At 39.4% G+C, this 22,685-nt stretch overlaps 1 protein-coding gene across 1 annotated transcript in view; it reads right to left on the bottom strand.

The window, feature by feature from the left end:
- The window catches only part of RB1 (RB transcriptional corepressor 1), a 74,557-nt gene extending 57,215 nt beyond the window's left edge, over positions 1-17,342 (bottom strand). The window contains exons 1-9 of the mRNA XM_027721351.2: positions 17,201-17,342; positions 16,842-16,959; positions 9,185-9,297; positions 7,458-7,592; positions 6,208-6,246; positions 5,496-5,563; positions 3,852-3,962; positions 1,547-1,695; positions 749-826 (exon numbers count right to left, since the gene is read on the bottom strand). Coding sequence (XP_027577152.1) covers positions 749-826; positions 1,547-1,695; positions 3,852-3,962; positions 5,496-5,563; positions 6,208-6,246; positions 7,458-7,592; positions 9,185-9,297; positions 16,842-16,959; positions 17,201-17,289 — 900 coding nt within the window. The 5' untranslated portion in view covers positions 17,290-17,342. The remainder of the gene's footprint in view (positions 1-748; positions 827-1,546; positions 1,696-3,851; positions 3,963-5,495; positions 5,564-6,207; positions 6,247-7,457; positions 7,593-9,184; positions 9,298-16,841; positions 16,960-17,200) is intronic.
- Positions 17,343-22,685: the final 5,343 nt, after the last annotated feature.

Genomic DNA, 22,685 nt, shown 5'->3' on the forward strand with positions numbered 1-22,685 from the left:
CTGGTAGCAGGGGCGCTACAGGGATGGCTTCTGTGAGAAGCTGTCAGAAGTTTCCCCCATGTCCAGCAGAGCCAACACCAGATGGTTCCAGGACGAATCCACCACCGAGCCAATTAGGAATGGAGAGAACATCTCTCTGATATCATATTTAAGAAGGAAAAAAAGTTATTGGGCAGATGTAATTGCAGCCAGAGAAGAGAAGAGTGATAATGTGTGAGAGGAACAATTTTGCAGACATCAAGGTCAGTGGAGAAGGAGGTGGAGGAGGTGCTCCAGACACCGGAGCAGAGGTTCCCCTGCAGCCTGTGGTACAGACCATGGCGAAGCAGCTGTGCCCCTGCAGCCCATGAAGGACCATGGAGATGCAGGGATCCACCTGCAGCCTGTGGTGGAGACCCACACCGGAGCAGGTAGACGCCTGAAAGAGGGCTATGAAACCATGGGCAGTCCATGCTAGAGCAGGCAGAGACCTGCAGATCCATGGAGAGAGGAGCCTACACTGGAGCAGGTTTCCTGGTAGGAATTTTGTTGGTAATAAATTCAACGAATATCCCCAAGTTCAGTCTGTTTTGTTTGTGATAGTATTCAGTGAGTGATCTCTCCCTCATCCTTTTCTAAACTCATCAACCTTTTGTTATATTTTCTCTCCTCTGTCCAGTTGAGGAGAGGAATGACAGAGGAGCTTCGGTGGACATCCGGCATCCAGCCAGGGTCAAACCACCACACTGTCTTAAATTCCTCCACTTACCTCTGGTAGTCCATTTGAAGCTACAATACCAGCAGAATTCAAGAAAGGAATAAAGCTTGTGAGATACACATTTTTGACCTAATAAAAAGAAAAAATGTAATATTAGCAATGTACAGAGTCAGCCATGCACACACTGCTTTCGCACCTTGAAATCAAGAAACTGAGACATTTCTGTAATGTACTGTGTTTCGTTTTCAATAAAGCAAGAATGAAACTCCTTATATATCCAAAACACAGTGATATATAAGCATGTAGCAAATACTCCACTGCTTGAGCTTTCAGTGACTAAACTGGGAAAGAACTGCACTCTTCCTAGCCCTCTCATATTTCTACTTCCATCATCCATCTGGGTATTCAAAAATCAGTCCTTTGACAGGAACAGATTTATCAGCCAAGGAAAAAGGGAATGGGGTTTTTTAAGATCCCCCCCAGAAGCAATGTGCTTGTTGCATACATTTTCTCCTCATGGGATGCAGCTCTGAAACCCCATCAGAGCAGCCCTCATTTACATGTTACACGCCATGATGAGCCTATAACTACATATTGCATTCTTCACAGTTTCCGTGGCAAAGTTATCATCCATACCAAAAAGCTTGTTTTGGGGTTTTTTGTTTGCTTTTTTTTTTAAGCTACTTACTAGAGAAAGTATTGAATGGTAGAATACTTTCACTATTGAACTAGAGAGAATAGTTAAGCTGGCATGAGTATTGACATTTAAAACAAGACTATTTAAATAAATACATATTTCAGGTGGGGTTTAGCAGCAAGACCTATGAGACATTAAAATGCAGGCATTACCTCATCTAAATTACAATCATGCTCTTTACAAAGGATTTCAATAATCTTTGTATCGGTATCAAGTTGCTTTGCTGTACGTGTACTCCTGTTCTGACCTCTTCTTGGAGTTCGAGCTGAACCATTAACAGTCACCGCAGTCATAGCAGACTCTGGAAAGATATTCAGAACCATCACAAGGTTAGAGTCATCTTAAGAAAAAAGATATTTAAATTATTAAACCAAAAATTACATTTTCAGGTTTTCCTCTTAAAAATGTCTTCTTTTTTATCTGTTCAGCTGTGTAAGAAACCTTAATTACAGAAAACCTATACAAAAATAAAGTTAATTTTTAAATTCCTGTATCTGTATTTGACATTTTGTTTTTAAACAGCTATTCTACACAGAATGTAACAGCACTTCTTGTAAGTAGTTTTGAATGAGCACGTGTTTTGCAAAACTGGGAAAGCCTTATTTTTTCACAGATGAGTAACTGTTTTTTCTATTTTTACAGAAGTGTAAAGCAGGAAGCTGAAAGATGAACTTCACTCTACATGTCTGAAGGTTAATAAATCAATGCAGGACTTAAGTGCTGGTGGGAACCTGGAATATGGCCCTGCAGGAAATTTCTCCTTTCCCCAAATACCCCCAAACAAACAAGTTCATCTTGAAGAAGATATCAAAAAAACATAATACATTGAGTTAAAAATACTTCATTTTATTAAGCTCAAAGTGGATGGCTTCAATACTGTCACCTTGAAATACGTGAATTATATTAATAATGTACATTACTATAATTAAATATTGCTGGTTTAAACCTGGCACACTAATCAGCATGCTGTTCTCATCTGTAACTTCATTTATATTTGACAACTTTTCTCAGAAACTCTGACAAACTACACTGCTGGGGTGGTTGCATCTTAATCCCCTCAGCCTCAGTCAGCTCATAAAGCTTGACATCATTCAGCACAGGAAGCTTCTTGGTCACGACGATTTGAACAATACATTGTGTTATTTGCTAAAAGAATGAAGAGCTGTTTGATAGTTACAATATCATACACAGCTTCACATCAGAAATCTAATGCTACGTACTTAAGACAGGGATACTCATATCTGAAATTTAGTCTCAAGTGGCAGCATTTTTTTTCAGGATATGATGCACAGAACCAAACTGTTTCTAACAATGAGCTCCTAAATCAGTGTGAATACAGAGCTCAAAAACAGGTAATTTCAATTCAGTGTTTTTTGAAAAATCTCTGCTTAATAATATCTGAAATAAGCAGTCTGTCCTATTAGAAAGGACAAATTTAAATTCAAAACAGTACTGAAGGAGGGCAGTGATTTGCTTGTCCCAAGCCTGCTCTTTCCCACCCTTTACACTGGCATTACAATAAAAGCAAGGTTATTTGTTCTCATCTGCAACAAATGATTACTAGGTCAGATAAATACCCACCAAAACATGGAATTTAAAGAATATAGCAGTGACTATATCATCTATTCTATGACATTATAACCCAAGCGGATGTTTAGTTGTGAAACAAAGAAATTAGGCTAAAAATACTAAGGTCACATCCCAACTCAGCAGAGGATTAACTCATTATCAATTACCTAGCTTGTTGAAGAAAATAGTTAACTGAAATATAATTCTACTTTTGAAAGTTGCCATAAATGTTTACTTTCTCTGCCTTTTTAGTGAGGTTTCTCAAGTTTTAGGTATAAAAACTGAATGCACAAAAACTTACTGCTGAAGTTTTTATAGTTTCTATAGTGAAAACCCATTATATTTTTAGTCAAAATAGTGACACTCACTAATAACAAAGGGGTTGTAATAAAAGCAAACCTATCTACATGTTATCTCTACTGTTTTGAGCTTCTATCCACCACATATTTGTTTTAAATGTCTGTATAGTCCAGTATCTTGTACATTTCTGCTGTCCTCATACTGTTATACATCAATGAACTAAGAGAGCAATAGCATCATCATTTCCTTTTGTAACTCAAAATAAACCTAAATAATAGTTCTCAGTTATAATCTAACCAGAACCTGAATTCTTTTACCAAATTAAAAGTGCTGTTTTAACAAGTCCCTAAACAATTTGCATGGGCAAAGGACACAGTAAATGGAAGGCAGGGAAAAAAAATTAAGTACCTTGCCACATTCAGATAATTGAATTCAAGTTCGCTATCATCTAAATTGAACTAAAGCATAAAAAATCCATTTTAATAAGCTTAAAAAGTTTTATTATGTTAATTAGCAATGTTAGCATGACTAATAGAACTTTAATCAATTTAATTTCTACTTTAGTGCACAAAAAACTAAACTCCTTACTGTATGGTTCCTTGAGCATAGCAGGTGGTGACAGTTTGATAAAATAATCTAAGACACACAGCAGCAACTGGAAGGAAATCACCAGGTCATCCTCCACTTGCAACACTTTACCTGCAAATATTTAAAAGGGTGAAGAAAAACTTTGTGAAATGTTTGACTTAATTTTAGAGGTAATTCTGAAAAACAAAGGTTTTGAAGTTCATATAATAAAACACTACCATTAGAATTCATAAAGCATCACATAGGATGCCAGTGTTCTTTAAAGGCTATCGATTTTACAAGTCATGGCTCTAGAGAGGTTTGTTGCTTTAGAGATAGCAACATACAGAAACATATACACAAACTTATTGTGCACAAAACTCCTGCCCTCAGTACTCCCTCCTGATTTCTTTTTCATTTTATTGTAGTGTTGTAATGCTGTAGGTACTTACATGTACCTCTTATTTCTGTGTAGTTCCTCCTCCCTTTCTTTTTTGTGCTCTTATGCAAGCTTTGTGGAAGCTGTTAAATATTCAGAAAGCAGGAGCTGCTATTATACAGCAGAGACATTCAAAACATGCTAAGACACTGTATGCTCAGCCAGTCAAATACATATGAAATTACTTAAGTCACACAAACATTAGCATGAAGAGCACTTTTAAAGCATTATTCCACATTACTCCGTATGCCAGAGAAGATCTCCAAGAGAGCACGCATTGCCACGAAAAATTTGGAAAGCCAATAACGACTCAAAACAGCTACAGATCCCTATTTGTGCTCCAATTTTTGTATTTATTTTTGTATTTATTTATTTATTTTGTATTTATTTTCTATCAGAACTAGCAAGCATCACCCAGGCTCTCCTGCAACTATATGCTGATAAATTTTAGTTTTCTTTGTTCTCAAGAAAAGGCAGGCTAGAAAAACTTTTTTGCGTTTTGCTTTATGCTAATGTTTGGAGAATTCTAGTGAAAAAGCTCCATGAAACTCAGCTGATCCAAGACCGATTTTGATATCAGAGATGTGTACACTCTGCTGGGAACATACACCTTGAGTAAGCAACAATTAAGATATATGAGTCATTCCCTTTTGCAGGAGTAGTACAATGAGACAGGACTTCACAGACTACTGCAATTGTTTTATCACTCCACTTTAACTTACGCCTTTTCAAGAAAGACTCATAGTATTCAAAGGATGTGATTTCAGGGACTTATTATGATATCTTATTATTAAATTTATTTTTATGTATATTATATATAAATATATATGTTATAAACATATATCATTATAATTTATATTTATTTAATATATAATTAGATATATAAAATATAAAAAATCTGCCAGTCTTTTCAGTTAATCATCCATTATTAAAATACTGGCAGTTTATAAAGCACCTCAGAATAGAGTCAACCAACCTTTAAAGTAAAAGGAAAAAAAAATCTTAGAAATCTTAAATACACATATTTCTATACAGAATGTAATACCAGTGACAACAATAACCAAATTGCATTAAAAAAAAAGTACTTACAAAAGCCAGGCAATCAAAACATTCTGAGCTTGTATGATGTATATTTGTAATAAGGATGCTAGTCTCATACTGGACATGTAAAAGAAACTCACTTCAACAATATTCATCCAAATAACTGTCTTTCAATCGAAACTCACCTTTTGCCAGCAAAAAAGTAATCCAGTAATTTTTTAGGACTAATACAGAACTGAGTTCAGCAGATATCCTGTAGAGAGACAAAAATACTTTGCATAGACAGCTCTGTAATAATCTAAACTATAATTTCTGAAAACATGCTTCAGTTTATGGAATTATTTAAGACAACAGGCAACATTTCCCATGTAGTTAAGTTTAGTAAAAATCTCATTCTGTTTCCTATGTAATTATGACCACACATCTGAAAAAATTAAGTCTGTAGAGCCATTCAAGAATCATGAAATATCAGTATCATCCTTGGAAAAGACAGTAAACGTAGGCAATTCACTTAACTGTTACAAGCTGTTTTCTCTTGTGTCTTTGACTAATGTCCTATTCTCCAGTCACAGCATGAACTCAAGCTCATTTTGGAGTTGCTAAGACATCTTTTAGTACACTTATTTCTTGCTGTGATTAGGAAGTTCACTCTCCAAATGTTTATTTCTACCATGTAAAGACATATGCCATTGGATAGCGATCCTTCATGAAGGATATATATAATAAATATAGCTATATAATTTTGGAGTCTCTCATCATCTCATTAAAATTTGAAGTCCCCACTAAGGCTAAACACATGACATACTACAACTTAAGTCAGTCTTGAAGGGTTAAAAGATAAAATGCTGTCATGTTTTATATCTTTACAAACACAATTTAGGAAAATCAAAAACTTACTCAGTACTAGGTTGTTCCAGATAAATAAGGCCACAAGTCCTATAAAATAAAAATAAATTCACGTTTTTGAACACTTTTCTGAAAGTGAACTCTGCAGTATCTTTGACTTCAATGTATTAAAAAGTACACCAGTTCACAAAACATTCTTCTAACTTAAAAAAAAAAAAAATATGCTGGCTATCAGAGAACAGATTAACAACAGATAAACTACAGGTCTGCCATAGCTGAAATTATGTTGTCGCTTGCATACTTAGGTCAAAGCTTAAACAGCAGAATAATTTTACCTTGCTATAACAAAATCTGTTCTTTTCTTCCAGAAAGACAAGATTTGTACATACATTGTTACTCAGTGTTTCATACAACACAGCAAAGTGTGCTACAGCTGCATAGAACATTATAAAAGGGCATTTTAAAATCTTTAGTGTTTCTGCAGTGTCACTGCAAGTCTTGTGGTATAAGGCTGCTTCCCAATTATTCTAGGTACATGATTTCAAGAAATAAATTTGGTTTATTCAAAAACAAATGAGGCAAACAAAAATTAAGACAAATCCTGCTTGAAAAAATTGTTATTGCAATACAAGGTTCAAAAAAGTAAGCAAAGTTAGAGGAGGGACAAAAAACCAGAACATGCCTGTGTATATCTGCAATGACACTTATAGCCCAGAAAAGACTTGCAATTAATAAAAACAAATTATTTACAACTTTCACAGAATTTCACAGTTTTAAGGCAACTATAAACTGTACAGAAGTATTGCCATATACATATTGCCCAGAATAACAGTAAGTGTGATTGGTTGGACTTCGAAAAGACAAATAAAGCTTATATCACATTTATGCCTTCATTCTATAAACTACCAAGAGGTCACCTACTACCCCTTTCAAGGGTCATTTAAGGGATATTTTGTGATTTTGGAGGAAAACTGTCAAATAAAAAAAATATTAGATAGTAAACCAATCCTCTTATACATCTGTAAAAAACTCAAAGTGAGTAGCAATCACTTGTCATGCTACTCTTACTACTGTTTGTGCTGCAACAAGTGGATTGTTTAACAAAGCATTGTAATAGTTATGGAGTAAAACATAAGATGTGTTTATTCAATGCATGTTAACAGTTCCATTTCACTGTTCTGTAAATATTAGTACGCAGAGTTTAAGTGGACTCCTGTAATACACAGTTTGAAAAATTCAAATCCTTAATTGTTGACAGGTATAAAGAAATCATAATTTCAAAATGAAAAAATGTACTCTACCTTTCAAACTTGTGGTATAGTGCAACTAATACATCATATTTCTTTTTCAGCCTTGATACAGTGCTATCAACTTTAGTGCTTACAGTATCCATGTTAACATCCACCTCTTTCAGAAACTGAAAAAACGTGCATACACTGAAAAAAAGGAAAAAATGACAGCTTATCACAACTCTGAGAATGAGTATCCTGAAATAGCTCTTAAAAAAAAATAAAACACAAGCCCACCAAAACTCATTGCCTCACTTCACTAGACTCCAGCATACTTTTACTACTACTACTACTATTCTTATTCTCGGTGACAGAGAACTTTGCCTTGGGAAACACTACTTGTTTACTTCAAGCCCCACCTTTACATTTTCCAGATATAGGAATACTGTTCAACCAGCTAACAGAAGTATGTCACAGTATGGGCACCACTACAGAAGGAAAATTTTCTTGGCTAGCACAGATACCATCTTTGGAAGTCAGAATTTGCTAACTAGACACATCTTTTTCTTATTCTGCCAGTAAAACCACAAGTATCCAACAAACATATCTCAACTCTTCTGTTCTACTTTAGAAATGCTCTTACTACTCCAAGAACATGAACCTTGGTTCCATCCATTCTAAATAAAGACCTTGGAGTGAAAACTGAGATGAATGCATTGAACTATATGGAATTTCAAGTCTTGCAACAGGTATTGGGGCAAGGACATTCCCACCCTTTGGAAATGCTATTACACAGGGGACCAAAGTTCTCCCTGCTCATCCATGTAATATGATGGGTCATCAAGGGAGCACTTTGTTGCTATGTTCATAAGCAAAATGAGCAGATTGCTAAAAATCAAAGAGGAGGAAGCTATCAAATATATTCAACTATTTCAACTGTATCAAATACATTTTGATCCTTTATCAGAATATAGTATTCTGAGAGACTTTTTGATCTTTGTCAGATTAAAGAAACAATATAAAACCAGACAGAAGCTCATTTAAGAACTCTTTTACCATGGAATAAAAAAATCTTTTCAACATATCTGTGTGGCTCTAAAGGATAAGATGACTGGTAGAAATCTCTGCCAGTTGACCCTATAGCTGACAAAAAGCCCAGGGTTAACAAGACTGATGAATCTAACACAAGGTATGCCTATTGCTGTTGCCACCTAAATTTACTTTAAAAGCAGATATTGTCCTACAATTTTAGTTTCTCACTCATGAACTTAGTCAATATAAAATATAACAGTAACCTTCCCCTTTAAAAGGTGTGTACAAAAGTACAAAATTTAGACTGGCATTAAAATGTTTTAAAAAGAGCAGCATGCTTGGAAACCATCTGAAGAGTAACTTTTTTTTCCACTGTTTGATTTAGCCTAAGCCTAACATTGGGAAAAAGGTTTTATAGAAAATCTTGATACAGGGGAAGAAAGGGACATGTCTTAAGTGCAATTTACACCAATTAAAACTGCTGAATACCTTAGGTTGAGCAAGAACAAGAATTAGTCATACAATGAGTCATACAATCAAAGCTAACCACAGCTGAATCAAACAAGTATCACTGCTCCCTCAAACTAAAATATGATAGCAAGACTTCCAGTTTACCAAAACATTCAGAATTCTTATAAATAACCTTCACTGTAAAATCAACTAGCCTGATATGCACAAAGATTCGCAATGCTTTAAAAATATTTTCTTTACAAAAATGTTGATGAGTTAATTTTGAAATCTAAATTTACATACTTAAATTCACTTACCTCATGCTTATACTTTTCAGAAGCTCAGTGAAAGTGAATGTCACTTCATCCAGATCAATTGCTACAATAAAGATACACACTCCCCATGTTTCCTTTTTCTTTTTGCTACAAGCCTTTTAGAAAAGAGAGGAAACCATTTTCATTATTCAATAAAAATGGGTAATATATGGAAAGCATTAATTTGTCCAAACATTATCAGAAATGGTTAAACAAAACATCCTCAAACATTTGACTATGATAGCTAGTTATCTGATAATGGAAAATGATTACAAGTTTTACAATATACATGAAAGACCAAACACTTCAACGCTTATTCCTACAGCACAAGATCAATTTAACTCATACAATTCACCAAAGCTCCGAAATACAACCTTTGGTTCCATGGAACATTTACACAAAGCAGAAGCCATGATCGTCTTTTTTTAAAGTTACCATATTTGACCTTAATAAGACATCGAAGGTTAAGGAATCAGAAGCCAAGTCATAGAATAGTAAATAAAATCTTTACAATGACAGGCAAGAAACACTCATAACTGGGTACAGCTGTGTCTCAACCACTTATTCCTGCTGAGCCGCAAATCCATCTCTCCGTTCAGTAAAGCACGGTAGCAACAAACAGTTACAGGCATTTTCCTACCATACATCTACAGTTAAGGTCTTCTGCTACTTAGAAGGTGCAAGTTATAACCAATCATCTTTCCTCAAAAGAAGCCAATACACAATGACAGACATGCCACCCACATGGAGGAGAACTCTTGATGGTTCAACAAGCCACTCACTATTTTGCCAGTGTCAAAACTCCAGGGGAGCCAATCGTATGACACAAATTCACAGCTTGTTTACAGTTAAAGCCAGATGATTCATCCCAGATGGACTTGAATGTGTGGGAATGAACTCAAGACAAATTCACAGCCACATTAATTTCTGAGCGTTTTCTTCTTGACCAATCTGACTCAAGATCTTTGCTGTAGCATCACTACAGAAAACGGGCGCGGCACCACTCAACATCTGCCTTTGGCTGTCATTCAGTTTCAGTAAGATGACTTGCAGTGACCTTAATTCAATTCATCACAAAGCAAAGCCTACCTACCAACTGCTAGCCCAAAGCTTATTTAACACCTACTAGTCTACATAGATTTTTCTTTTTTTTTTCTTTTATTATCTTTTATTTAGGACTCTAAGGACCCAACACTGTAATTTCAGAAAATGTAGGTCAGTTCAGCTGAATCAATATACAACTCTTACAAACTCTTTCAAAATATTCATTTCTCATTCTGGACTTACTATTATTTGATCTTTAGTTTAAATCTAGTGAAAACAAACTAGATGAGTCACAGGTTTAAAATGCTCATGCAACTGAACTCCTGTGAAATGGGATTCTTGCCTCTCTTCTTTTCAGATGTAGTTGCAAGATGTTAAAGGCACTAACAGAAATAACTTCTGTTCTCCGGCGTTAAACTAGTAACAAGGAGGAGATGGTCACAGGAAGTCTCAGTTCTAGTACACAGTTAGAGATGTTTTACTATTCTGCCAACACTGGTAACAATTTTGATGATAGCCTACAAAAGTGATCCAGGAATAGAAACTTCAAACGATGCTGAGTGTAAAAAGTCAAGAGAAACGTACATAAGAAATATGCAAACACAGAAGGGTACTTGAATCGAATGGGATATAGAATGTCTACCTGTCAAGCACCTGATTTTTGAAGAAAACGATGTGGAACTTGGCTTACTAAAATCTCAGCTAATATGTCCCAATCAATGTAGAGACCTAGCTTGACGGTACAAGAAACATTCACAGGTAGTTGTTCGATAGTCCAGAGGAGGCCACGAAGATGATCAGAGGGCTGGAGCACCTCTCCTATGAACACAGGCTTAGAGAATTCGGGCTGTTCAGTCTGGAGAAGAGAAGGCTCTGGGGAGACCTTACAGAAGCCTTCCAGGGGCTACAAGAGAGCTGGAGAGGGTCTTTTTACAAGGGCATGTAGTGATAGTACAAGGGGGAATGGCTTCAAACTGAAAAAGGGAAGGTTTAGATTAGATATTAGGAAGAAGTTCTTTACTGTGAGGGTGATGAGACACTGGCACAGCTTGCCCAGGGAAGCTGTAGATGCCCAATCCTGGAAGTGTTCCAGGCCAGGTTGGGTGGGGCTTTGAGCAACCTGGTCTAGTGGAAGGTGTCCATGTCCTTGCCCCTGCCCATGGCATGAGGGTTGAAACAAGATGACCTTTAAAGGTCCCTTCAATCCCAAACCATTTTATGATTCTGTATGTTTATGATTACAGTGGGTGGAAGATGACTGGGGAAAAGACTCAAGAAGCACTTACAATAGAAAACTGATCAGAATTAAAATCTGCAGGAAAAATATTCCAGGAAAAAAAATTTCTGAAAGTGAATATTATACCCATTGTCTACAGATAAGAAGTTCTGTGTAAAGATGGTTTTTCAGCCATACCACTTTTAAATTTTTATTGAATATTGTCTGGGATGTAAGATTAATCTAAACTGTTGAAAACCGAGTAAATTAAAATGTAATACTATCTAAAAGTAATGGAGGTCAATGGAAAGTATTGAACTGAGGAAATTAGTTCAACTGATACGGTAAGTTCCCATTACACTTTTGCATGTAGCAAGACTGGAAGACATCCATCTTTACCCAGGATGGGTAGAAGATGAGTAAAAAAAGAAACAGTGTGCCAGACACCTGAGCTTTTAAAGTGCAAGGGCACAACACATACAAGCAATGCATCTGTTGCTAAGATACTGAATATCATCAACAAGAGGCCATGGTGATGATTTATGTTTGCTTTGGGACTTTCAGTAGCTCTTCGTTTTTTGTTTAACAACAGAGGATCCTAAAATATCTGCAATTTTGCTCATCCATCCAACACTTCAGTGGATTCAGGTTCAGTTTAGCTGCAGTTCTATAAATAAGAGACAAAAGGTCTAAACAGAAAATACTTTATTATCTCACATGTTTCATGCTTTTGCCAAAACCAAGAAGCCTCTGCATCTTTTAACATGAGGATGAGATGGCTTGCTAATTACAATGTTCTCTTTTTAATAAGAAACCACAACCAAAAGGAACTGATTTAATTTAAATGCAAAATTTTATGAATTGGGGACATCTGATCTGCTGATCAATAACTCTTTGGTCTATATAGAGCAATCTTGTTATATTTAAGAATTCATTTTTTCATTCCTTGGCTTAAGCTACAGTTCACCTTTTAAGTTTTCTTCACTAAAAACAGTTCAACTCTTGTTGAATCAAGTGCTCTGCAGTATCTGCATACCAGTGTAAATCACCAGTTGGAGAGAATTTCAGAATGTAAGATTAGTAATTAGAAACAAGGAAAGATGACTGAAACATCTTTAGATGCTAGAAACTTTCTGGGGAAAAAAAAAGGCAGCAAAAATACATTAATGACCACAGGCTTGAATTATAACACAGAAGCAAATTAGTACAGTACTTGGAGAAAAAAATTCATGGACAAAGAAAGTTAAACTAGGAAGGACTAACTATGCAGACCGCAGATCTTTCACCATGAGAATTTTTTAACAGCAGGTCAGACAAACACTTGATAAAAATGGCTCAGGAATTCATGAGTCTGAACAGCTGAGCAGTAGCAGAACAGTGACCCACATTTCCAAAACAGAGTTACAAACAGCAAACAAAAAAATGGAGCTCCTACCCATGCAGTATATATTAGAGCAAACTGGGCTGATGAGGTTGAAGCACACCAGACCCTATGTCTCAAGGTCCTTGGCAGACTCCAATTTCTATCAATTTCCTAAACCACTTCAATTTTCTTTGCAGAAGTTTGGTTCCAATTTAGTCAGCATGTCATCTGTTCCTCACACTGGTTCTTTGCAATATATTCAGCAACAATTCACTCAAGGCTTTTTTTCTGCTTATATCACCCAGTATTCTACTTTAGATTCTCATTTTATTGTTCTCTACCAAAATATACAGTATCAGAACATAACAAACGCCCTGAGCTTTTTCATAGCAGTATTAGTCTGGCTTCCTGGACCTCTTCTAGTATTTCTTACACCAACAATCACATGCTGCTCACCAAAGTACATTAGTAATTCCACTAAATCTATCCACTCCATCTAGAATTTACGGGCATTATTGGTTCAGAATATGAATTTCAGGAGAGTTACAAAAAATTAAAATACAAGAGAAGCAAGTATCAGAGCCAACTTTTAAGCCAACAACTGCCAGTGTGCAAGAGTTTTGAAATTAAGACAGTAAAAACTACAATCAAGCTACTTAGGTAAATCCACACTGCAGTTTAAAACCAAGCTACTTAGGTAGCTTGGTTTAGTAAAGAAGAGAAATGATAGAGACAACAGAAGTATTTGTATGACACTAATGTAAAAGCTCTTACTTAGATAAACACTTCCATGTGTACAATAAACTTGTGTGGGAGTTCACCAGATATAAAAAGAATTTAAAAAGAAAACACCTTTCTGATCACACGTCAGATACCTTCACTCCACACACCAAGAGTGCTGATTCAGTACGATATCTCTGGAATCAGCATTTGGGATTTTGTCTAAGAGATTTTGAGTTACAATTTTATTGTAAGAGTGTCATTAAACTTTGGATGTCACAGAGGAAACCTTTAATGCTCTCCCTCTACAAAGGAAAACACCACCATATTTAACAGGCAGCTGTAGTGACTTGAACAATCCCCCTCTGCAGATCTAGTTTTTACAATTACAAGTCAGCCACATTTTCCAGAAAGATTGTTACCATCTCTCTCATCACCCTTCTCCTCCTTCACACCTCTCACAGGAGTTCAGTCTGTTTCAAGGACCCAAGGCCCAGTTGCAAGAGAGTGCAGCTGTGTATCCTTGACTCACACACTGCGGAAACAGATAAGTTGACAGGAGTGCAAGGAAAGCTACAGTGCACAGCTGTGCAAGATAAGAAAGCTGAAATTTCAAAGAGAAGTAGCATCACTAGTAGCTCAAATATTCAAAAGAAAAAATATCAGTGTGGAAAGGTGTGACATCCTGAAGGGAAAAAAAGCAGTGTGTCAGCCAGTTTTGGTGGTGCCAGTGGCTCCAGTGGGCATTGGCATTCATTCCAGGGAGCAGCAGATACCAAACTTTCTCCTTCCTGACTGATGCCTCCTGGTCAGCAAAGTGTCTCACCAAAGTGCAGGTACATTTAGGCTGATACATCACTACAGTATAGCAATCTTTTGTGCACCTGCCAAAAATAATGGTTTTATACTTTTAAGATGCATGTACCTGGTTGAAGAGTCTCTGCACATGGTTACATGTACCCTAAGTGACTCCAAAAGGACAGCATTAGAAAATGTTTTCACTTTAAGTCACTAAATATTCACTGAGCAAGGATACAGCAGATGTTCAGACTATGTCCACACCCACATTTGCACTCCAAATCTCTGCCAGTTACCACAGTACCTAAGGTCTGGGCCGTGCTGCTTCCTAGTTAGCACTGCAAGTCCCCTCCACACCCTCAGAGGCTTGGCAGGCACAGTTCTGAGATCAACCATAAAGAACAAGGCCAGGGAAGGTAATGTTTCAGGTCTTTGTGCGTTGTAAATGGCTTGAGTGCGGGATCATTAAGTGCTACCTCTGTTTCCATCAGTGGCCTGATGATTTAAGCTTCTTCAAGTAAAACCAACTACAACGTTAAACAGAAGTGTTCTGGTAGGTATTTGTCTCAACTAGTGGCCTGCCATTTCCCCTTTTGCTTAAGAACAGAAAGTTGCTACACAAGCAGCTTCTGTTCCAGTGCAGAACTGATTAGTACTGACCCCTACTGATTAAAACATGCAGCTGGTGCTTGCAGGACAACAGTCCCTCCAACATATCACCTCCACCAGAGGAGGGAAAGGAGTAGGCATTTAAATACAGCCTCCTCCCGAATCCCTGCATCTTGAACTAGTGTCACCCTGAGAAGCCAGGCTCACCACGATAACAGCTTGACCTGAAAAGTGCAGCAACAATTAGCCAGGCTGTTACTTTGTTTGATTTCACTGTCAAGTGAAGTCTGTTCTCAGCTAGAAGTAGCAGCTCCAGTGCCTTCCAGGTCCCCACAGAGGCACACACTTGTGAGCTTATTCATTTCAACACTTTGCTGATACATCTGAAAGTTTGAGGAAAAGGACTTGGATTGAAACACAATATAATGTAGATTTTTTTTTTTCCTATACATTGAAAGGCCCTTAGCAATTGGTCTTATGACAACAAATATTAGCTATAAATCATAATGAAGGTCTGGTCCTTGTCCTGTTATGAATAGGTAAAGGAAGTCATCTTCAGGTGCTGAAGGGTTTTGAGTATCCTGTATCTTATCTGGCTAGCTCTAGGTAAAACAAATTAGTGAAAATCGGTGCAAACAAAACTTGGCCTGTAAGTGAAATTTGTAGGATTATGCTGAAATCTGTCTTGCTTTTTTCCCCTCAAGAGAACTGACTACTCCTGTTTTCATTCATATACGGGAGCTAGACTATGCATTTTGGGAAATGCTTCCTGTGAACACCTATGGCCAGAAAAGTGCCTGTTACTGAAAGAGCTGTACAGTCTCTCTCCCGTGCTGTTACTAAACTTGGTTGCAAAACTCAAAAGCAATAAGAGTTGGTAAACCCACACTGCAGTTTAAAAGCTACAGACAACCAGGTAGTAGTAGTGACAAACTACTTTACATTCAGGATGGCAGAGCACTGGAACAGGTTGCCCAGGGAGATTGTGGAGTCTCCCTATCTGGCAATGTTCAAAACGTACCTGGACATGTTCCTGTGTAACCTGCACTGGGTGACCCTGCAGGGGCATTGGATTAGATGATCTCCAGAGGTCCCTTCCAACCATAACTATAGTGTGGTAGCCCTGGCAGGTCAGCTCAAGTTGCAGAAGAGTAAGCAGAAGTGCAACATATATATAAATGCAAGTCCACACAGCAAGTTATACCACAGTTAGGTATTACAAACCTAAGACGTGTTTGTATAACAAGCTTCTGACATGATTTAATTGTATTACAGCTGTTCTCTGGGTCAGCTTCTTGACACAGCAGTGATACTGAGAAGTAAAAGCAAAAAATCACAAAAAGGCCTAACATTTTATTAATTTCTTTACACATGCCCAGCTACTAATTTCGAATGGAAATACCTCAATGGTAGGTACATACAGGTTATCATTACGCAGTAGGAAAAAAAAAGAGTTTAACATTCCTTTCTTCACACTAGTCTTCTCCAGATCCTTTCTGCAGCCTCATAAAGGAGGCAGCAGGAAAGATACAGAGAAACAACAAGATGAGCTGTATAAAGCTGACCAAGACATATTTGAAATAACTTACACTTTGAATATTTAGTTGATCACGTGGTGTTTTTTCCTACTGTGATTTATTAGTCATCTGAAAGAATTCTTTAGCCCATACCTTTATTGCAAAACATTAACAAGAAAGGGGAATCTGTGGAAGCCAGTTTATATAGACACGAATATGGCAATACCCAACTTTGTTTTTTTCCAAGTGAAGTTAGACTGAAGTCACACTGCACAAGCTTTGGTTGTGAGACACTTGGGCCCCGGTGCAGCAAAGTAATGGCTCAATATCATCTGAACCGGGGCACAGGACAGACACTACCACAGAGCAATGCCATGAGCAGCAGGTACTTACCAGAGCTCCATCCACTGCGGATAGGCTCTCATACGTCTTCCACGCTTTCTCCCTCACGCTCTCCGGCACTTTCAGGGCATCACAGAGCACGACGAAGTCAGCCTCTCCGATCTCGAGCCTAGGAAAAGCATCAGACATCGCCAGCGGGGACTCGGTGCGGCGGACCGGCCGCACACCGGAGCGACGAGGGACCTCACACCACCCGCTGCCGGAGCCGCCCCGGGGTGACACCGCCCCACCCGGCGGCACAGCCCGGGAGAGGGCACAGCCCGGACCCCCGGGTGCCGAGAGCCCCGGGGCGGCCCACCCGCCCCCCCAGCCGTCCCGCCGCAGCGGCTCCCGGCCCGGGCGGCGCTTACCGGGGAGCGGCGGGCGGCGCGGAGCCTCCGTCGGGGCTGGTGCGCTGGCTCCTGGCGGCGCCTGCCCTGCGCGAGGGCTTGGGCGGCATCGCGGCTCCGGGCACCGCCACTGAAGGGGCCGCGTCTCCCGCTCCCGGCCCCCGCCGCCGCCCGAACTTCTGCGCCGTCACTTCCGGGCCGCGCCCCCGCCCCGCCCCCGGGACAGCGGGAAATGCGTGAGGGATAAGGGAGGCTTGGCCGGCCCGCCAGTGCCAGTCCCTCACACAACGACCACCGGGGCTGCCGGCGCTGGAGATTCGTTCGTGCCCCTCAGTCACCCCAGGGACGGCAGCCCAGCTGTGCCTGATACGTCTGGTACTCAACAAGCTGACGGGGCAGTCGATACATCTTTTCCGTGACATGGGAAGAACCACAGACCTGTATATAAAAATAACTAACTATACAGGTGCAGAGCAGGGCAGGAATTGCAGATTCATTATAAGCGTTGGTTCAATAAGGCCAAGTGCCCTGTTCTGCACTTTGGCCACGACAACCCCATGCAGCGCTACAGGCTGGGGGCAGAGTGGCTGGAGAGCTGCCCAGGAAAAGGACCTGTGGGTGCTGATCGACAGCTGCTGAATATGAGCCAGCAGTGTGCCCAGGAGTCCAGTGGCATTCTGACCTGTATCAGCAATAGTGTGGCCATCAGGACCAGGGAAGTGATTGTCCCCCTGTACTCAGCACTGGTGGGGTTACACTTTGAGTGCTGTGTCCAGTTCTGGGGCCCTCACTACGAGGAAGTCCAGAGAAGGGCAACGGATTTGGTGAAGGATCTGGAGCACAAGTCCTATGAAGAGTGTCTAAGGGAGCTGGGATTGTTTAGCCTGGAGAAGAGGAGGGTCAGGGGTGACTGTATCGCTCACTACAACTACCTGAAAGGAGGTCGTAGCCAGGTGTGGGTCAGCATCTTCTCCCAAGCAACTAGCAACAGAAGAAGAGGTCCTCAAGTTGTGCCAGGAGAGATTCAGGTTGGACATCAGGAAGAATTTCTTCACAGAAAGGGTTAAACATTGGGATGGGCTGCCCAGAGACGTAGTGGAGTCACCATCCCTGGAGGCATTTAAGGAAAAACTGGACGTGGCACAAGTGCCATGGTCTCGTAGACAAGGTGGTGATTAGTAAGAGGTTGCGCTCTGTGGTCTTAGAGGTCTTTTCCAACCTAAATCATTCTCTGATCTCTCAATCTAACATTCATCCAAGTCCTCACTGAAATGTTACTATAGCACTGTGCATTAAAATTGCGCTTAACATAAGACATTCAGTCTATGGGCATCCCCTGGATTTTAAGCCAATGAGATTCAAATCCCCAGTGCCCTGATTCACAGATCTTAAAAATCGACTTTGTTGTCTGCAGTTGCATACCCATGTTTAGATGGCAGATCACTGTTGTAAACAAGCACGTTTATTTTCAGATTTGTATAATGACAACTTCTTAGACAAAGGAAAAATATTTGTACATAGAGATTCTTACTACATGCACATATTTATCTGTTGCCTGTAAAGCAACTAGTTTTAGTGAGATTGCTGTCAAAACTCTGGATTTAAAAAAAACAAAACTGAACAAAACCCAAGATGAGTGTTACTATGGTATACAGTTGAAATTCACTAGAATTTTTAAGATTCATACATTTTGTTAATTTTTTCAGGTTTTTCCTTTATATTCATTAACTTAAAACAGGAGAACAGACTGGTTGTCTGCTATATAATTAGAATTAAACCAATTACAGAAAAAATGGGATTTCTGGAGCAAATCAATGTACATAAATTCGAAACTAAATTTTTGAGTTGTAGACTGCCTTGGGATTTAGACATTCTGTATTATGATCCTAGTACAACTGTGGCAATACATTTTTCCTGCTTCTAAGCATATTTAAATACTTCTTGTAATCAGATGATATCAGATGCTTTGGAAGGTTCGGAGTCTAGGACTGCCTGTCATCTACAATTGAATCACAGACAATTAGACAGATTTACCAGCTTGGAAAAGTAAGCTAAACCACAGGTGAGTCCATAGCCTTCTCCTCACAACTGGCTTTAAGAGGACGAAAGAATTTTAAGGGAGAGCAAAGCATCTCAGAAAACTTGGTCATAGCCAGTGGAGACCATCCCAGCTGTCAGCAAAAAGGAAATACACCCTCCTGGGTCACTTCCCTCACAGCTGCTTTAACATGCTGTTAGAGCCAGGCCCTGGATCATCCAAATGATAGGCAAAAAATTTGTCTCTTGGCCCTCTGTGTCTTGCTCTTTTCAAGGAGTTCACAAACCAGCCTCAGTGTGAATACTAATTTTCTAAAATTGTTAGTATGCCAAGCACCTTCTCAAGTCAAATTTTATGCACTTTTTCATCAAGCAAGGCTCTTAGGGCTCCCCTCCATGAGCAGGTATAACCAAAATATAATCTCAGAATACTTAAAGTTACAACTAGAGGGAGAAGAAGGGAGGCAGCAGATGAATCGAGCAACAATAACCTTAAACTGTCCATCCTGGAGTCTCAGATGTAGAAACTACATCAGAACTGCAGTAAGAAGAAACAAAATGTATGTATATACTTCCAAAGAAAGGCATTTGCTTGTGTAAAAACATATGTAAAGTTCTGCACTTTTCCCCCGCCTTGTTAGAGGCACTGATTTGAATGTTTTAATCCTGTATTTTAAAACTTCTTCTTTTAAATGGAACCTTTAGACTTTTCAATAAAATGACAAAGGAAAGAAGAAAATCAGCTCTGAGTGGGAAAAAGAAAAAAACAGGAAACACTGCAAGGTCAAATAAAGTATTAATGATCATTTTCTCATTTGACTTGACAATATCTAAATGTTTATTCTAAACATCTCGCTACAACTGCCTTTAAAGTATAGGTCAGAGGCAGCTGGAAGTCTGTGAAACATCGCCCTGTCAGGCAGTCCTGACACATTGTTTCCAGCTGCTACAAAACCTTAGGTAATTTTATTATCTTAGTTTTTTCATTTAAAACTGTTGCTATTAGTTTCATGGTAATTGCCGGTGGGAATAGAAGCCATGATTTCACTGCAAATGAAACCAAGCCTAGAAGCTTGCTACTCCTTTAGTTTTCATAAAAATGAAATATTTGTGAGAAGAAAACTTGATTTAAGTACACCTCATGGTCTACCAAGACTAGCTGCTTACTCCTACATTATCACGGACCTCCATCACTTAAGTTGTTACAATTACAGTAAAATCAGTTCTTCTGGATATTAGTGCAACTACTAAATATTTGCAGAATTTTTTCTTGAATAAAGCTCATAGGCTATAAAATTCATGGATTATAGATGTCTGCTTGAATCACACCATTTCCCTGTCTGTAACAGGCAGAATTAACCAGGGAGGGGACATAGCCTCTCCAGGTCAGCCTTTTCAGAGCAGCAGCCTCTAGCCCCCTGCCATTAGTGTCACCTGGAGACCAGCTGTCCCTCTCAAAGCCCCAGCACAAGTGCTAACAGGAGCGACAGACGTGCTCCAGCTCCCTGCAGGCCAACTTTGCTCCACCTGCTGCCCTGTAGGCCCCAGGCCTTAAGAACAACTTCCCTGGGGCAGCACCTGGTGCAACAGACAGACCTACGTGCTGGTCTTGCTTCAGGAGTGCCTCAGGGACACTCTCAGGCCATGGTTTGAACAGGCCTTTTCCACTCCCCAGCATCACCTTTCTTGGTAATGCTGCCTTGAGATTACAGTGGCATCAGCTCTGCCCTGGAAGCTGGAAATGGTTTACTGGTGTAAGCCTAGACACATTCTGCCCTGGAGGATGCAGGGCATCCTGCGTCCTCTCTGCAGGGCAGTTCATTCTGGTTGGTACTGCCAACTGGTAATGAAATAAAGGTCAGCAAACAAACCACAACCTTCTTATTGCTTGCGATTATACTGTCACAATGACCCCATTATGATCCCTCCCCTTCCGTCCTGCTCAGTTCCAGGTTCTGCTTCCTCTCAAGATGCTCCGGCAAGGGAACACCCTGTCCTGCTGCTGGTGGTCTCCCCAGTGAGGATGTTTCCCATGCCACCACTTCCAAGATTTCCTAAGCCCACAAGAAGCAGAATGCACTCTGCTGGAAGTAGGTTTCAGGAATCAAATTAATCTTAACCAACAACCTGAAACCCAGTTGAAAATTAGCAACCGTAGCCTGTAGTGAACAGACACAGGCATTTCTCTGAACTAAACCAACCCATGATCTTGGTTTTTCCAAGTGTGCCCAAGCTAATAACATTCTTTACTAAGCCATGGCAGTGAAACACCCTAATTAGGTGAAAACATTTGTGTATAGCATTCCAGAAAAACTCATAGTATGACAACAATACTATAGGCTCTATGTTGCTTCCTCCATAGCAGTAAAATATCCTCCTACAACTAGAACATGCAATGTCAGTGAGAATGCAGCTCCAATCTCTCTAAACCACAAGCTTCTGCTAACACTGACATGTCAGACTTCCATCCTCCCACCCAACCAGTACGAACAGAAGTAGGTGCACACCTTGCCAGACGTCAGCTGGCATAGCTGAATTCTTGCATTTTCTGTCTTGCAGGCCTTAAGTATTTTTTTCATGCCAAAACTTGCCCCATGCATCTTTACTAAAGCTGCAAGGCTTCAGCTAGAGGAGGGAGGACTCGGAGCTTTCATCACGGTCTGCAAGCCCAGATCATACACATCGACTGGTCACAACAGCCCTACACAGGCAAAGACCAGCTGAATTTCATGAGGGTGTTTGGGACCCGGGAGAGACCAACACACCGCCCTCCAACAAATAAACACGGACGCATAGGTTAGTGATTTTGCTACATCAGTGACAAAGTGTGTCTCAGCATTAGGATTAATTTTCTTTCTTATAAGGAGTTTTAAAAATATTTGCAAAGATAATTGTCCAATGAAGTAATTTTTATACTAACCCTTTTCTGGAATTCATTGGGCTAGAAACATGGTTTTCTTCAGAACAGCACAGCTATGTTTGTTTATTAGACTCTTAACTATTATTATACTTGTATTTATTATATTTATTTATTTAAAAATAAAAAAAGCCCAAGCATCTCCTAGTTCTTTCCATGGATTCATGTCCCATGCTTCATGGACTTTGTCTATGAGGGCAGAAGTTCCAGCACGAGCTTTCGCTGCACTCTGGGTGTTTTAGGTCATCTTCCCATACAAACTGCCTGGCATTTAATATGGCATTAGTACATGCTGGGAGCTTTCCCTCAGTACACACAAGTTTCTCCCTCCTTCCCCATGCTTATTTTCCCACCACTGACCAAAGTAAATTTCCTTCCACCATCCAACAGGCTCAAAAGCTATAAGGGACACAGGCATGTGGCATGATCTTAGAAACCGCCTGTCTGTAAGAACAAATCTACTTTCCCCCTGCTCCACCACCCTTTCATTAGTGTCATTTGCTGGTGACACACCACAGATCACCACGTTTGGCTGTTGAGTTTTATTTTGAA

This window comes from Pipra filicauda, unplaced genomic scaffold (assembly GCF_003945595.2).
Source record: "Pipra filicauda isolate LSUMZ 115617 unplaced genomic scaffold, ASM394559v2 scaffold28_size6257848_pilon, whole genome shotgun sequence".
NCBI lineage: Eukaryota > Metazoa > Chordata > Aves > Passeriformes > Pipridae > Pipra > Pipra filicauda.